This window comes from Marmota flaviventris, chromosome 7 (assembly GCF_047511675.1).
Source record: "Marmota flaviventris isolate mMarFla1 chromosome 7, mMarFla1.hap1, whole genome shotgun sequence".
In the NCBI taxonomy this organism is placed as follows: Eukaryota; Metazoa; Chordata; class Mammalia; order Rodentia; family Sciuridae; genus Marmota; species Marmota flaviventris.
The window spans coordinates 4,133,734-4,148,217 of record NC_092504.1 but is presented as its reverse complement, the minus strand read 5'-3'; the positions used below and the strand labels follow the sequence as shown (position 1 = coordinate 4,148,217).

The window sequence follows — 14,484 nt, the reverse complement described above, 5'->3', positions numbered from 1 at the left end:
GCTCACGGCAGGCCTATAAGGCCAAGTTGATCCCCAAACACGAGCTGTATCAATGAACTGGGTGCACATGTGCCCGTACCCCCTGAAATCAGGAATGACATTCTAAACTATGCTCCTTGACAAGAGAGAGGGGCAAGGGCAAGAGGAGAGGGGAAATAGAAAACTAAAAATGAAAATGAAATCTAAATCTGCAGCCAAACATAAGAGCATAGCAGGTCTGTACTGTGTACACAGGTCATATCTCTTCTTGACTGCGACGGTCCAGGCTAGCTCTGGCCAGGAGAGAAACCTGCAAGGGTTCTGGCAGAAGGGAAGGAACCCTGGGAGACAGTCACCAGCTACCCAATCCCGGGGAGGCCTGGCCCGGAGGCACTTGCTCTTGTAGGCAGCCCTAGCCCTCCCACGGCCACTGTGGCCTTGGTCTCCAGTGACCTCAGGAGGAACCAACTGTCAGTCTACATTTTCAGGGGGAGGAGGTGCACAGGCTGAAGAGGAAAAGGGGGACCTTTCAACATATTAGATTTCTCAATCTTCAGACTTTCAACTTCACTGGGCCTCGTAGCCAACTTACATTTCCCAATTGGACTTTCTGATTTCCAAGTAATTTTTATTGTCTCAGTGGCCCTTTCTGAAAATCCAACCCATGTCTGTCTGTTCCTTGATCTATTTGTATTGGTGCTGCTATACCTTGTTCTTGTTTTTCTAATCTTTTTCCTTTCCTAAAACCTTGTCTAGTCATAATAGTGGGTGCATTTTGGTTGATGTTATTTGTTAATGTCAAACCTAATTGATCTAGGACATCTCGTCCCCATAAATTTACGGGAAGATGATCCAATACATATGGCTGTATAGTTCCTTCACATCCTTCAGGATCCTTCCAATCTAATACCATTGCACTTCTATGGGGATTAGTTGCCACTCCTAGGCCTTGAAGCGTTTGAGTAGCTTGTTGTAATGGCCAATGTTTTGGCCATTCTTGACGAGAGATGACGCTAAGGTCTGCACCTGTATCCAGTAGCCCATTAAATTCATGTCCTTGAATATTTAGTTTTAGCATGGGGCAAGAATCTAAATTTAAAGAAAGCATAGCCCAATCTACACCTGTGGAGCCTAATCCCTTGGAACCTCTTTCTACAGTACGACTGGAAAATTTATCATGTAGGCTGGGTATTATTAGTAACTGTGCTATTCTATCTCCTGGTGAAATTACTGATATACCCTTTGGAGAACTGGCTATAATTTTTATTTCACCTTCATAATCGGGATCAATTACCCCAGGACTTATCATAAGTCCTTTTAGAGTAGAAGAGCTGCGTCCCAATAATAAGCCTACTGTTCCTTTGGGAAGAGGTCCTTTCACTCCTGTGGGAATGATTTGAACTCCCATCTCTGGAGTTAGTACTGCTCTGGCGGAGGCGCAGATGTCCAACCCTGCGCTCCCTCTGGTTTGTCTGATGAGGGATCTGATGGACAATGTGTCCTGGGCACTACCCTGATGGGGTTGCTGGGTTCCTCCAGTGCTCCGTATATTTGTGGTTTTGGGCCCCAGAGCATTGGGCCCCCCTGTCCATTTTTTGGCAACGGAGCCCGATGCCTTTCTCCACGATATCTTAGATAAACACTTGGTCCTTGTTCATTTTTTGATAATGGAGTACCCTCTATGGTGGTTTGAGAATGGCATTCATTAGCCCAATGTCTCCCTCTACGGCATCGTGGGCAAACACCTGGTATTCTACTCTTTTGATACCTAGTTTTGTTAAACCCTCCTCCTATGGGGCAATTCCTTTTAAAATGTCCTGTTTGTTCACAATTGTAGCATGTTCTTGGCCTGGCATCTAAAGCCTGTTTTATTGCAGCTGCCACGACTTGCTCTTGTTCATTAATGTCTCTACATAATTTAATATATGTGTTTAAATCTTCATGTTTCCATGGTCTAATGATATCTCTGCACCAACGATTCGCTTGGTCATAAGCCAGTTGTTTTATTAATGGCATTGCTTGTTCTGTATTCCCAAAAACTCTGGTAGCTGTTTGAATAAGCCTATCTACAAATTCAGCGTAAGATTCATTAGCTCCTTGTATTACCTTAGATAACTGACCTTGTAAACCTCCATTTCCTTGTAAAGTCTTCCATGCCTTAACTGTATCTACAGCAATTTGTGCGTATACACCAGGATCATATGCAATTTGTTGCTGCTGATCCTCATAAGGTCCCTTTCCTAACAACATATCTAGATTTCTCTGAGGATAACCAGCTGCTGCATTTCGCCTAGCCGTCTCCTTGCAAAATTCCTCATTGGCAACCTTCCATAACAGGTATTGTCCTCCATTTAGCACAGCTTTACACATATTAGCCCAATCTGCTGGCGTCATGTTCAAGTTGTTAATGGATTCGACCAAGCTTACAGTGAAGGGTGCTTGAGGACCATAGGTTGTTACAGCCTCTTTTAGCTGCTTCACTGTTTTGAAATTTAAAGCATAGTGAATTCGCTGCCCTCCTGCCTCAAATACAGGGCATGTTAATATTTGAGATCTTGTCTCAGGATCCCAACTATCAACTGCGGGGGTTGGAGGCCTCCCAGCATATGGAAGTGGCCTTGTTAGTTGGACATTTACGTCCTCTGGTGATAGAAAGGTATTAGTAGCAGTCTCCTGTAGAGGTAGGTGGTGCTGTTGGTTGTAGCAGTCTCCTGTTGTAACTTTCCCCCTGATGGCTTTTTCTGCTTTACACTTTCTTTCTCTGTCTGACTAGCTTGAGAGGCCTTCTCTTTTACTTGAATTTTTTCCTCTGACTAGCTCGAGAGACCTTCTCTTTTACTTGAATCTTTCTACTATAACTATAATACAACCCAAGAAGATAACGCCAAACAAAACTGAGCCAGAATGAAACAAAAGTGGAACAACAGAAAATCATTATAATAGCTTTTCTATCCTCCTGAAATGTCCATCCGTCCTTTCTCCCTATCTGTTCCTCAGATGTGAGTGGTTTTTCTTCCATCTTACACATCTCCAGGGACAGACAACTTAAAACAAAAGTGAAGCAAAACAAAAGAGGAATCTTAAAATGGCTACCCATCCTCTTGCCCTGCCCTCAGGGGCGAGCAGTTTATCACTTACCCTCAGTCGCTCCCCGTACGAGCCACCAAATGCCGCAGTCTGGCTGGGCACGATTCAGGAGCCACTTGTCAAAAGAAACGAACTTTATTTTTAGAACCACACACGCCAAACAAAACCGCTCCTCAGGAAAACCTTCAGAGCCCAACTGCCACCACCGGCTTCCCCCAAGCCTCTCCCTCAAAACACAAGCCTCTCCACCTCCCCCCATCCTCCTGCTCTTGAGGCCGATTGGCTGGGTCGCGTGGGCAGAGCCAAAAAAGTCCCCCAATGAGCAGCTCCGTGGTCTGAAAGGGCAGGGAAACAGCCCAATGAGCATCACCGCAGAGGAGCCAATCAGCTAGATGTTGCTGGGGCCGCTGTGAGCCAATCATCAGCTGGCAGTCAGCTAGATGTTGCTGGGGCCACTGTGAGCCAATCATCAGCCGGCAGCTGGAAGTTTGCTGGCAGCTGGAAGTTTGCTGGGGCCCCTTCGGCTGTGGCTCTCAACAAACTTACATTTCCCAATTGGAGCATGTGTTCGAGTGGGGCTAGACAGCAGCAGGGGTTCAGAGGCAGGACCCCAGGGAATTTGGTGTCACCTTCCAACATCAGGTTAGGTACTGCTTTGCTGAGGTAGCCACATGCTGCCAAGGAAGGGAAAGACTCCAAATGCAATGTCTCTGTGGAGCAGAGACTTCAGGTAATGCCACGTCCACTCTGGCTGAGGGCACGTCTCCTGAGGAGCACAGCCACGGGGAGACGGCTGCAGGGAGGACCGTGCACTGGAGAGCTGTGTGTGAAGTCAGTGAGCACACTGACTCCTCACAGACCCGTCTTTCATAAAAAAGCAAGGGCCTTCCCCAAGGACATACGCTCACACATTCGACTTCTTGAGACAACAGCACTCTGCCTGACAGACTGAGAGGAGAAATAACATCAATAATTCAAAAAGAAGTTCCAGAAATAGTGAGAGAAGGGTTTTCAGCAGTAGCATGTTACTGTCTGTATTGGAAAGCTGGGTGCTGACAAAGGTGTGCTCCCATGGGTCCTCAGCAGGCCCCTACTGGGCCAGGAGAACTGTGACTTGGTCAAAAAATCCCCAGTAAAACCTGCATGCCCCCAGAAGGAACAAACAAGTAAAGAGAAGTCTGCCACCCACCCGGGGGTCTTCATTCTATGCCCCTAACTCAAGCCAATGCTCAGCGTGGGAGGGACACCATGCCCCACCTAGGAACAGGGCAGGTAGCAGCGTGGAAGTACCCCACAAGGGGCCGCTTCCCTTCCCACAGAGGGACGCACTTCATCGCTGCCTGTCTCCCGGCTGGAGGCTCCACTGACTCTGAGTCACCAGGAAGGTGGTGGTCAGATTAAGGCGCTGGCAGGCACCTTGGCCTTTCCAAAGCCTTCTGTCCTTAGGTTCCAGATTCCCTTGGCCAACACTTACAGTGTTATAGTCCCCAGTCCCCCTGCATGCCCAGCAAGGCCCCTGGGCTCTGCAGCAATCCTGCAAACCACTGGCCCACTCACTTGATGTGATGTATTCCGGAGCTTTCCCAGGACTCAACGGCACGGCCTCCTCATAGTAACCTTCTGGGAGAGAGGACGTCGGCAAAGGTGGAGGCCCGCTGTCAGGAGGCTGAGGGGAAAAGGAACACCGTGCTCACATTAGCATGACCACTGGAAGGAAATGGCACATTAGCAGGTGTGGGCTAGCATTTCCTGCTTTCCTTTACCAAGTTTTGTTATAGTTAAAGCTTCATCCCAGGGTTTCATAAACTGACTTCCAGACCACTCTAATCAAGCCTTTATTGAAGCACACCGGTGGCGGCTGACCAGAACATAAAGGTGTCCCCCTGATCAGCCCCGAACAATTGCAAGGGCATTCCTTATAAGCCTGAAAACCGCAAAAGGGATATTTGGGGGTCTAGCCAATGCAAGCAAGCCAGTTTACAGAAACGGGACAGTGCAGTCAAGCGGAGGGAAGCCTAACCAATCACAGTTAGCCCAGTCACCCCAGTTACAGAAACAGAGCCCCGTTACCTTAGTTACAGAAATAATACCCCATTAGGTAGTTCCATGTTCTTAAAGGTTTCTATAGCAAAAGGAAAAGAACATCTTGCTCCAGTCATGACTCTTGGTTGTTTTACAGGATGAAGTCATAAAACAAAATGGAGTCACATTTGCTCCTACTATCACAGTTTATGCCAAAAAAGAGTCATCCTACAAAGAGGCCCGGAAGGTCAGCTCCTGATAGAGTCCCGCCATGCTCCTGTTCACATCCAACTCCCAGGCGCACCCTGCATGTGCCACTCAGGCCCCAACAGGCCAGAGTTCCACACAGGCATAGCACCATCCTGCCTGAGGGTCATCTGCACATTCCGCATCCCAGGCATTGAAGCCCCTTCCCCCAAATCCAGCAGAGCTGCCCCACACCTGCCCTTCTGGCACCTCCCCAGCTGAGACAGGGTGTGCAACCCCTCTATCCTGGCGGTTCCCACCATTCCCCCCTCGAGCTGAGCTCTCCTCATGGCCAGGTCACTCAGGCGAGCTCCTGGAGCAGAGGCGCCAGAACCACATAGCTGGACCAGGAAGGGCTGTCCACACCTCATGGCACTCCTGAAACCCAGGGCGCCAACTACCTCGGAGCCACCCAGAGAAACTGGAGACTGTGTTCTGGAAAGTGCCTGTGCTGACCTGAGCCCGCCCCTTCACGACAGGGTCCTGACCATGGGGTTGAGGCCCCCTCTGGCCTGGAGGCTGTCATTTTTGCATACAGGAGGTGGGAGTTTCACCCTCAGCACCACCCAGGTCTCATGTCCCCCTTTTCTTCCTGGACTTTGTGATGACTCTAGTCCACACACCACTTCCTCCTCTAGATATCGCCAGGAGCCCCAAGGTCCTTCCACCAAGAGAAGAGGTGGAGGGCAGGAGATGGGAGCCCTGAGCTCTGCTCACAGGCTACACCAGCCAATCCAGACAGGAGCCTGCTGGCCCTGTGTCGTGACATGGCACAGATGCATACTCGGAGGCCCAGAACCAACACATCCTGCTCAGAGCTGCCCGAGTACTGACCGAGCGGGGTCTGCAGACAACACTGTGTGCGCTCAAGACCTCCCCCCCACCTCCGCCCTCAGTGGTGCGACACTATTCCACACCATCCGCATTCTCCAAATAAATGGGGAAGGAGCATGTCATGGAGAACGGAACCGCACAGCACCCCAAACTGAAGATCTACCAAGTGAATTTCCAAGTAGCACATGTTCCAGTGAAAACACGGTTTCCGTTTTTTATTCTTATGTAAACTCTCTACAACGCAAGTCCATCACTTTCCACTGGACTTGAGTCCAGAAGTCCTCTGTGAATGACTGAGCAGCTGCTGCATGTCCCCATCGCCAGCTGAAGGAGGAGCGCCCACACCAGACCATGAACCCTCCTCCTTCAGACCCTTGAAGATAGCCGCTCCCTTTCACCGGTCCTTGTTCCCAGACTGAACAGCGCCGACCCCTAGTGCTCTATCAGAAGCTGTGTCCCAGTCATCCTCCTCCTCCCACCCTGCCCAAACCCAGGGCCTTCACATCCTCCTGCACAGGCCACTGGGCACTAGGGTTAAGGCCAGGATGGGAGGCCAGGCCAGAGTGAGATCCGGCTTGCTGCAGGACTTCACTCAGGGAGCGTCTTTTGTCTGTGAACGGCAGGGTGCTCCAACTTCCTGGAGGATGGTGAGAGCCTCAGATCCCTCATTCCCCCACAGGCAGGGGCAGCATCACGGGTGCTGAGACAAACAGGCTTCTTACCTACAAAGTCCGACTCTTCCTCAGAGCTGCAAGGCCAAGGTGAGGAAGGCCCAGACTCTCTTAATGAAGGGGATTCCCACACAGATACTGTTAGATATGGAAAATGGAAAGCCCCAAAATAGTGTGGCCTGGGAAACGGAGTGAAAAAGAAAACCCCACTTTGATCGTTTTCATCCCTTCCAAGACCAGTCCTCCCCAGGTGCTGGCCACAGGTGGGGAGAAGGTGTTCCATCTGACCTGGAGTGACAGGCTCTGGGAGGCACTCGTCTCTTCCAAGACAAATCCTCTCCAGATGCTGGCCACAGACCCCCAACCCCAAAACCCAAATTTCTGAGTGACCGCTCACTAAATCACCTCTCAGTATAACGTACATAAGTCCACACTTTCCTCCAGGAAAAGTGGGTCCCTCAAAGACGCGTCACCCTGTTCCTGAATGAAACTCCATTCCTAAATAGAGAGCTGGGCTGACAGTGCAGTCTGCGTCCAGCCCCGGCCCTTTGTGCTAACATAGTGCCATGCGTTGGCATAGCCTTTTAAGAGACATCCTCTAGACCCAATAATTCCACCTCTAAAAACATATTGGTCATGAGGCAAAAAGTTGTAAGAAAGTCCAATAAAAGTTTTTTGTCAAGATCCAAGAACAATCTAAATGTGCACCCAAAGGAGAGCACTGAGCTGGGTGGCCTCGCTCACCACAGGCGTGCAGGGGCCAGGCAGCCCACAGCGCTCACCTGAACACTTCTTGGACACTGCAGAACAAAAACACGACTCTTCTCGGCCCTTCCCTTGTGTGCTTCTGTTCATGTAGTACAAAGACAGAAGGCCACTCACCAAAAACGTTAACCAGCGGTGTCTGGACAGCTTGGTTTCCAACACACCATATGTTACCTTTAAATTCATTTAAAATATCAAAGTATTTTCACTATGAAATAATACCCTTCAAATTACTCCCACAGAAGCACCCTCTCCTCCACTGCTGTACGCCGTTTCCCCTGGGACCCCTTGCAGGGTTCTGACACTTGAGCTTGTCAAGGTCAAATGGGAAGAGCTGCAAAGAGGTGCCAATCTGCGCAGGCCACTGCGTCCAGGGGAACTGGTTCCTTCAGAGCCCTTCCAGTAAGGTAGAGTCCACTGCAGTCATGATCAACGTGACTCTGAAAGGTCCCAAAGGGGGAAGGCAGATTTCCAAAAGAGATCAGAGGACTTTAATTCTATATATTATAGTGATGGTAATCAAATTGTTTTTCTGGTTACAGTAAATAAAATCTACCAAAAGTAATGGCCAAAAATTATATAATCTGAAATAAAAAAGAACTAGGGTTCAAGTAAAACCCATCACACACCAGCAGCACCCCAAGGCAGCCATGCCTAACCCAGCTCCCCACACCTTGGGTCCGCCATGCTGCAAGGGAAATGGGACTGGACTACAGTGATTGTCAGTGGACAACACGGCAAAAATGGTTTCAGCCCTAATACCAAGGAGCGAGCAAACACTCTTCTTTGCAAAATTACAGTCTCCGTGCAAATCCTGCCCATTCCAATCTGATCACTGATCTGCACTCCACACGGCACTTGGGTGCATGCTGGGGAGGCATTCCTCCATGTTTTCTCTAGTTCTGTTCATGCATGACAAGGAGTGACAGGCCCAGGTGGCATGTTCCCTCCCCTTCCTCTTCCACCAGTAGGTAGGCACTCAGAGGAAAGGCAGAGGGCCAGCGGGAACAGACTGCACGTGGGACTCTGGCGGAGAGACTCTGAGATAAAGTGCTGCTAGGATTGCAGGTGGGGTGAGACCCGGAGTTTCTGAAAAGATGACGGAAAGGGAATGAGATGGCTCCCATCCCTGAAAGGCCCACATCTGGCTCCAAGGGCAAACAAGGGTTGCTCCTGCTTTAAGTCCCGGGCATCAGTCAGTGCTGCAACTCCCAGTGCTGCTTGTGTCACATCATCTCAAAGGGATTCCACCTCATCTGTCAACAGATAGCGAAGGTGCTGTGAAGCATGGGGTACAGCAAGAGTGAAGGGCAGCCACGGGGAGGCACCGGACTCCGTTGTTTCATGGGAAGTGGAATGGCGTGAGGGGATGGAGCTGGTGCCTCATGGGGACTGATTTCATTTGGGGAGTCAGAGCTCTGGAGCTGGACAGTGGTGACGGTGGCACAGTAGTGTGCGTGTGCTTAATGCCATGAGCTGTGCACTCAAAATTTGTTATGAGGGCTGGGCAGTGGCTCAGTGGTAAAGCGCAAAGCACTTGCCTGGCATGTGTGAGGCACTGGGTTCGATTCTCAGCACCACACGTAAATAAACAAAATAAAGGTCCATCAGCAACTAAAACTATAAGAAAAAAACTTGTTAAGATGTCAAACTCATGCTATGTCCGTTCTATAAAAACAAACTCCACGGTATCTGCTGGCAGAGTGAGGCTTCCACGGTACATGAGCCCTGGCTCTGAACTATATCGAAGACTCGGACTGTGCCCGCCGCTCTGCACACCGCAACCTGCCGCTCTGCACGCTGCCCAACTCATCAAGCGGGCGTTTCAGGAAGCCTGGCTCAGTAGCATGTGTGCGGCCACATAGCCCCGAGGAGCCTGCCTGCTCTCCCCTCCTCCATCAGGAGGGTGGAAGGCGTCCCTGCTTTTAGACTAGTGCTGTTTGGAAGGCGAGGAAGCAAGGCAGAAAGGAGCCCTAGTGTAAGGGCTGCTGAGCTCTGGTGGTGTGGCCATCAGCACAGTGAGCCCGCTCACTTTCCCCACGAGCTCTCAGCACTGAGGGTGTAGGAGGGACATCAGTTTGAGGCACACAATTCTCAGAGTCAGTCAAAAAAATCTTTTGGCAAACACAGCTCTTCCAGAAAGGGTTTTATCACACTTTACACATTTAGCCTATCGCAGTCCACGTGAAGACTAACAGGCCACAGTGTAGTGGTACACGACGTGGCCTCAGGAGAAGCCACAATTCTACAACACACGCGCTTGCCCTCTCAGAAGCCCTCAACAGACATGCTTACAATGCAGAAGCCTCCGGTGCGCACAGGACACCTCAGGCTGCCTGCACGTCTCCTCTAAAGGCCAGCTGGGCACATGCAGACATCCCTTGTTTCTAAAAGCATCACTCGTCACAAAACCGGCCTCCCATACGCCCTGCCCTTGAGCTGTAGGCAGCATGCCCTGTGTACTATGCCATGTGAGAAACAGAAGCCCAAGGAGAGTGCCATCCCCAGCAGCTGGAGGCTGAGCTGAACCGCAGCAGTGTCAAGACAGCGCCCAGCTGCACGCACACCACCAGCACCCGTGGGGACAGAGATGTGACCAATGATCACAACTCCCAATGCATTTGTACCCAAGGACACCGATAAGGCACTGCCCATCTAATACACACCACCCTTCCCCAGCAGTCCCAGGTATCTGCAGTGCTCCAGGACATCTGCTTCATGACAGGACTCCTCTGCCTAGCACACCTCCTCCCAACCATCACTCCCCAGAGGAGCAAGCGCTCCTGAAAGTCAAGTCTGCCAGGAGCAAGGAGCATGGCCAAAAGCCAGTCCCCCAGGCAAACTTCACTTCCTGGATGGCGACTTACCTGCCCAATGTCACACTCACTGGAAACCCTCCAAAAAATGTAGCAGAGCTGCCCTAACCAACCCCTGACCGACTCTCTGGGCTGCCCGATGTCCTCCAGGCCCTCTGCAGCACGCCCTGCTGGGGTCCATAAAATGCCAACACTCACAGCCAACAGGCCCTCCTAAAGCACCTATGGGACAGCCCCTCAGGACAGCAATGGACCTAACAAGCCAGGTGGACTCTTTAATATTGTATCACTGTAACTATTTGTTTCATTATTATGTAAACAAACAAACAAAAATGAGCACAGAAGGGCTGACAATTCTCTGAGATGCTCTCAAAAGATCTGTCAAGACAAACTGAAAACAGAAACTATCTCATGTCCACCGTAAACGAGCAGACCACACTCACAGAATTCCAGGGACCCTCCGAGTCGGCTTTCTATCACTGTGACACAACAGTTCACATAACGAACTCACAGAGCAAAGGCCCAGGTCTCTTGTGGTGTGGATGTGGGGTGTCCCCACAGCTCCTGTGATGCAGGGTATTCAGAGGTGAGGCCACTGATCGTGCCAGCTGCAGCCTCATTAGCCCAGGCTAGTCTGAATGAGTGCTGGGTGGTACCGGTGGTAGGTGGGCATGGATGGGGGAGTGGGGCCCTGGGGTTGGTCCTTCCCCTCTCTGCTTCCTGCTCCATCATGAGCTGAGCAGCTTTCCTCTGCTGGGCCTTCCCCCAGGACATGCTGCCTAGCCTTGGGACCAGAGCAATAGAGCCAGCCATTTATGGACTGAGACCTCTGAAACCATGAGCCCCACTCCACTCTGCCTCCTCTACATTGCTTTTGTCAACTCAGAAGCTGACTAAAGCGCAGCATTAGAGATTCCAGAGCGTGATGGGCAGACTGGTTGCTTTAGGCCTTTGGTGGGGCACCAGACACTTGCAGCGGGGAGCATACTGCTCACCCCATGGCAGGAGGCCAAAAGTGAGAGCGAGAGGGGGGTCCCACATTGCCCTCTGGGGGCATGACCCCAAGGACCTAAGGCCCTCCCATGAGGCCCTTGTCCTAAAGGTTCACAGCACTTCCCAAAGCACACTATAGGGCCCAAGCTTTCAATGCTTGGGCCTTTGGGGGACATTTACCACATGAACTACAACATGTTCTAGACTCAGATAGCATTATAAAGCTGGGGGTTACTAACGACATGAACACATGCACCAACTGTGCCAAAAAGCAGCGTAACCCAGGGAGTAGCCCCACATTGGAAGAACGCAGCTCTTGACCTACACCAAACACAATCCCCTCACAGCAAGCAACAGCCTCTCCTGGGTATCAAATAAAAACTCTTGATTCCCAGGTATGAGGAGCTACCAGGGAAAACTGCCCGTTGCTCAAATTGTTACTCAAAAGTTACTTATTTAAAATTAAAATATTGAAAGCATGTTAGTATCTTCAAAATTTTTCAGAACATTTTTTGTTAACCAACTACTGCTAAACAACTGTGAGAAGGAGGGCTTCTCTCTACCTTCAGCCAGGCCAATCTGCCACAGCCACTCGGAAGCCAAAGCCAGGGTGTGTTGGGTGCACCCAGGGCTATATTGCCTAGGCTTGTGTCACTCCACCATGGTGACACAATGACAAAATCCCCTAACGACACATTTCATAGATTGTAGCCCTACTGTTAAGCAACTTGTAACTTCATCATCTTCTTTTTTTTGTGTGCTGCTGGGATCAAATCCAGGGCCTCGTGCATACTTTTTACTAGGTAAAAGCACTCTACCACTGAGCCTCATCCCCGGCCCTTTAATTTTTTCAAGTTGCTGAGGTTGGCCTTCAACTTATGACCCTCCAGCCTCAGTCTCCCAAGCACCACTGCACTCAGCAGGAATCTGCACTTTTACAAGATGCCCGGGGGTGCTATGGCTTCAAAAGTGTTGTCCTAAACAGCAGTGGCCTGTCCAGGACAAAGTGGCTGCCAGGCCTACAGCTGACCCCGTGAGAGCACCGCTGAGAGGGCTGGGTCTGGACTCACAAGACGAGGCTGTGACTCTGCTTTTCCTAGGAATATGGCCTTCAGTAGGCCATCATCACTGCACCTCCACCTCCTCTCCTGGGCGATGGCACACATCCTCCACATGAAGGGTGCTTCAGGGCTCTGTGAAGGCTGGCTATGAGGACCAAGGAGGCAATGTGGCCCTCATCTGTGGTCTAACTTACTGCAGCTTCAGCTACTTGCAGTCATTCTTGGTCCAAAAATATTGTGAGAAGCTCCAGAATTAAACAAGTCATAACTTTTAATTAACTTTTGTCACAGCACAGTGTGGTGACTACTCCACGTCATCACCAGTTATTGGTGTTGACTGACTGTGCCTAACTTATAAATGACCTGGGCATGTGTGCACAGAAAACAGCACAGCCTGGGAGGGGTGTGGCTGCTGGGGGCCTCTGGTACCCCGTGGGCCTAGGAGGCACCCTATAGATGGGGGTACTCTGTACATGAGAATGGGTCACAGGTGATGTGGGAGCCATGTCGGAACCCAGCAAGTGCTGCGAAGGTGACTGGTGGGCACCTCCCAGACCTGGCCCACTGCAGGCCAGGCAGAGACAGAGGTGTATGGGACACGGTCCTGCCTTTCCCTGGCTCATACCCTGACAGGGAGAGAACTGGGTGACTCCTCCCAAGAGCATATACAGAAAGCTAATTGCTAAGTGACCAATTTTGCCCTGACTTTGAATGAAAGTCTAATTTTCCTGACTAAGCAAGTGAGAGAATCATGAAATGCAGAAAATGGTGAAGGACAGAAAAACCTGCGTGTGTGAATCTCCCCAGGTGGGGAAAGGCCAAGGAGCGAAGAAAGGGACCAAACAGATTTCAAATGTGTAAAACCACACAAAATACACATTCTAGAGAGTGCTCTTATTTTTCCTCTCTTAAAAAAATATTGAACACTATATCTCAGAAGAAGCTTAGCGATGAATACTCAAGTTCCAGGCTAAGGCATTCAGGGTTAACCCAGAAAGAAGGTCAAGTCTTTAGGCTCTGCTGGCGTGTTTTGCCTGCCAAATCCTCATTTTTCGGGGTTTTTTTGTTTGTTTTGTTTTCTTAATTTGCTTTAAGAACAGATTCCCAAGAACTTGTAGCTTCAGCAATCTGCAAAGAAACACCACTTTCCTCTGGGATGGCTATACTGAAGGGACTCCCCACAGCTGCACAGCAGCACTGGGCCTAGAAACAGGCATGCCTCGAGCAAAGCAAGGCCTCGGATCTGGGCTTCCACCACCACATGCCCTGGGGCTTAAGGGCAACCAGACCCCCAGGGATCCAGGGACCAGTGCAAAGGTATCACTCACCAGCCAGGGCTGAGGAATCTCTGGCAGAGGCATCTGAGGGGGTGCTGGCAGGCTGCTGGCCTCTTGCTTCTGAGCATGATCCTTCACTTCAAAACCTGCAAGTATTAACCAAACGCACAGAGCTGAAGGAGGAGGAGCAGGGGGCCTCTAGCAGCTATCCTTCCCCAATCCCACATCAAACACTCTGCAAACGCTAGGCTCTCTTAAGTTCTTACAACACTCCTGCAGGTCAGTACATCCTTCTCTCTTTTACCAGTGAAGAATCTATGGGGAGGAGAAGGGGGGAAGGGGAAAGAAGGGGAGGGGAGAGGAGGTGAGGGAAGGGGAGGAAAGAGACAAACTCTACCACACACACACACACAAATCAATAAATGGGTTTTTAAAAAGTTAAAGAGCTGAAGAAAGAATTAGTGAAGTGGAAAATATCAGCAGATGCATCCTGAAGGAGCACGCGAGACAGGGCGGGAAGCATGTCTGCACCCACCATCAACCAGGTCCCCACACCATGCATGTTCAGTGTGCTGGCAGATCCGCCACCTTCCTGACTGGCAAGTCAAGCTCTAATTGCCAGGCCATGGCTTCACAGACCAAACACCAAGACACTGCATACCTGCGATGGTCTGCACACATCTCTATAAGGAAGTGTAAAGGAAAGACCCCTATATCTCCTCCAGCTCTGGAC

At 50.4% G+C, this 14,484-nt stretch overlaps 1 protein-coding gene across 1 annotated transcript in view; it reads right to left on the bottom strand.

Moving 5' to 3' along the window:
* The window catches only part of Afap1 (actin filament associated protein 1), a 132,800-nt gene that overhangs the window by 60,189 nt on the left and 58,127 nt on the right, over positions 1-14,484 (bottom strand). Inside the window, exons 3-4 of the mRNA XM_027937741.2 lie at positions 13,803-13,897; positions 4,624-4,732 (exon numbers count right to left, since the gene is read on the bottom strand). Of these exons, the coding sequence (XP_027793542.2) occupies positions 4,624-4,732; positions 13,803-13,897 (204 nt within the window). The remainder of the gene's footprint in view (positions 1-4,623; positions 4,733-13,802; positions 13,898-14,484) is intronic.